Raw genomic sequence first — 1505 nt, 5'->3', positions numbered from 1 at the left:
GAACCCGCCACCTTGGGTGTACATGGCTGGCGCCTTTGCTACTTGAGCCACAGGCGCCGAGCCATATGTCACATTTCTTACACAATAGAATTACTTACTGACTTGTCCTTTGTAGAGTAAAATAAATGAGGGAAGTACATCTATTAAATCTCACTGTAAGAATTCATGATTACTGAAATTCATACACTTCTACTTTTTTTAATTGAACCAAAAATCAAGAGTCTTTACATAATAGAGCCAGATCTAATACTCATGTAGACCTATGTATTTTTAAGATGAAGATACTTGGGTGATACAACTACAAAAACAAAAGTAGGTTGGGTGAGGTGGCTCACACCTGTAATCCTAGCATTCTAGGAGGCCAAGGTAGGTGGACTGCCTGAGCTCACAGTTTTAAGACCAGCCTGAGCCAGAGCAAGACCTCGTCTCTAAAAATAGCTGGGCATTGTGGTAGGCACCTATAGTCCCTACTTGGGAGGATAAGACAAGAGAATCATTTGAGCCCAAGAGTTTGAGCCACAGCACCCAGCCCCTTGGCCACCTCTTTGTAAAAATTTTACATAATATTCTCTACTGTTGGCTGCCTCTTTGTAAAACTTTGTACTAAATATTTTGTAAATAAAGGTATGTTTAGCTACAATTTTCCATTTTCCCAAGGTATGGCGACTTTCGGAGTGACTTTTGGTGGAGATGTGAGGATTAAACAATCCTTAAGTAAGGCTTAAATACTTAAAAAGAGCATATTGTAGTGCTTGACTCGTGGTTGGCATTCTTTAAACATTAGGTAGTATTACAAGGAAGATCTGGAAAACCAGCATAAAACATTCAGTCCCTTAATAAATTCTATAAACATATGTTAAAAATATCCTATGGGTATCACATGTAAACCTACCTTTGCTGTAACAGCAATCTGTTTTCTTTTTCTTTCAAAGCTTTCTTTAGTTCTGCTGTTCTCGAAGGCCTATGTAGATATTTTCTTTTTCCTGTGCATTCATAAGTCCAATGTCCAAATTCCAAGCATTTTTGACATCTTACATGTTGCTTATTTGCTTCACTAAAGAGTAAAAAAATAGAATACAAGCCTTAAAATTCTGCTTTATGATATTTTTTATCCTAAAAAACATAAACTATATAAAGTATAAAATAATGTTTATGGTCCAATTCATAAAAATAAACATCATTTTACACTTTACAGTATTTAAGATTTAATAAAATGAAGTATTATAAGTGATTAAAATCATGGATCTTGAGAGTTAAGATAGAATTGCCTTCAAATCTTTGTTCCTGACTCCGCGCCTGTGGCTCAAGTGGCTAAGGCGCTAAGCCACGTACACCTGAGCTGGCTGGTTCGAATCCAGCCTGGGCCCGCCAAACAACAATGACGGCTGCAAACAGAAAATGGCCGGGCGTTGTGGCAGGCGCCTGTAATCCCAGCTACTTGGGAGGTGGAGGCAGGAGACTCATTGAGCCCAGGAATTGGAGGTAGCTGTGAGCTGTGATGCCAT

General features: G+C 38.6%; 1 protein-coding gene across 1 annotated transcript in view; it reads right to left on the bottom strand.

Moving 5' to 3' along the window:
- The window catches only part of ZCCHC10 (zinc finger CCHC-type containing 10), a 19662-nt gene that overhangs the window by 4170 nt on the left and 13987 nt on the right, over nt 1-1505 (bottom strand). The window contains exon 2 of the mRNA XM_003782194.2: nt 893-1054. Within this exon, the coding sequence (XP_003782242.1) occupies nt 893-1054 (162 nt within the window). The remainder of the gene's footprint in view (nt 1-892; nt 1055-1505) is intronic.

Source organism: Otolemur garnettii, unplaced genomic scaffold (assembly GCF_000181295.1).
Source record: "Otolemur garnettii isolate 467f Iridium unplaced genomic scaffold, OtoGar3 scaffold00003, whole genome shotgun sequence".
NCBI classification, from domain to species: Eukaryota; Metazoa; Chordata; class Mammalia; order Primates; family Galagidae; genus Otolemur; species Otolemur garnettii.
Note: the sequence above shows the minus strand (reverse complement) of the source record. Positions and strands in the feature narration are given on the sequence as shown.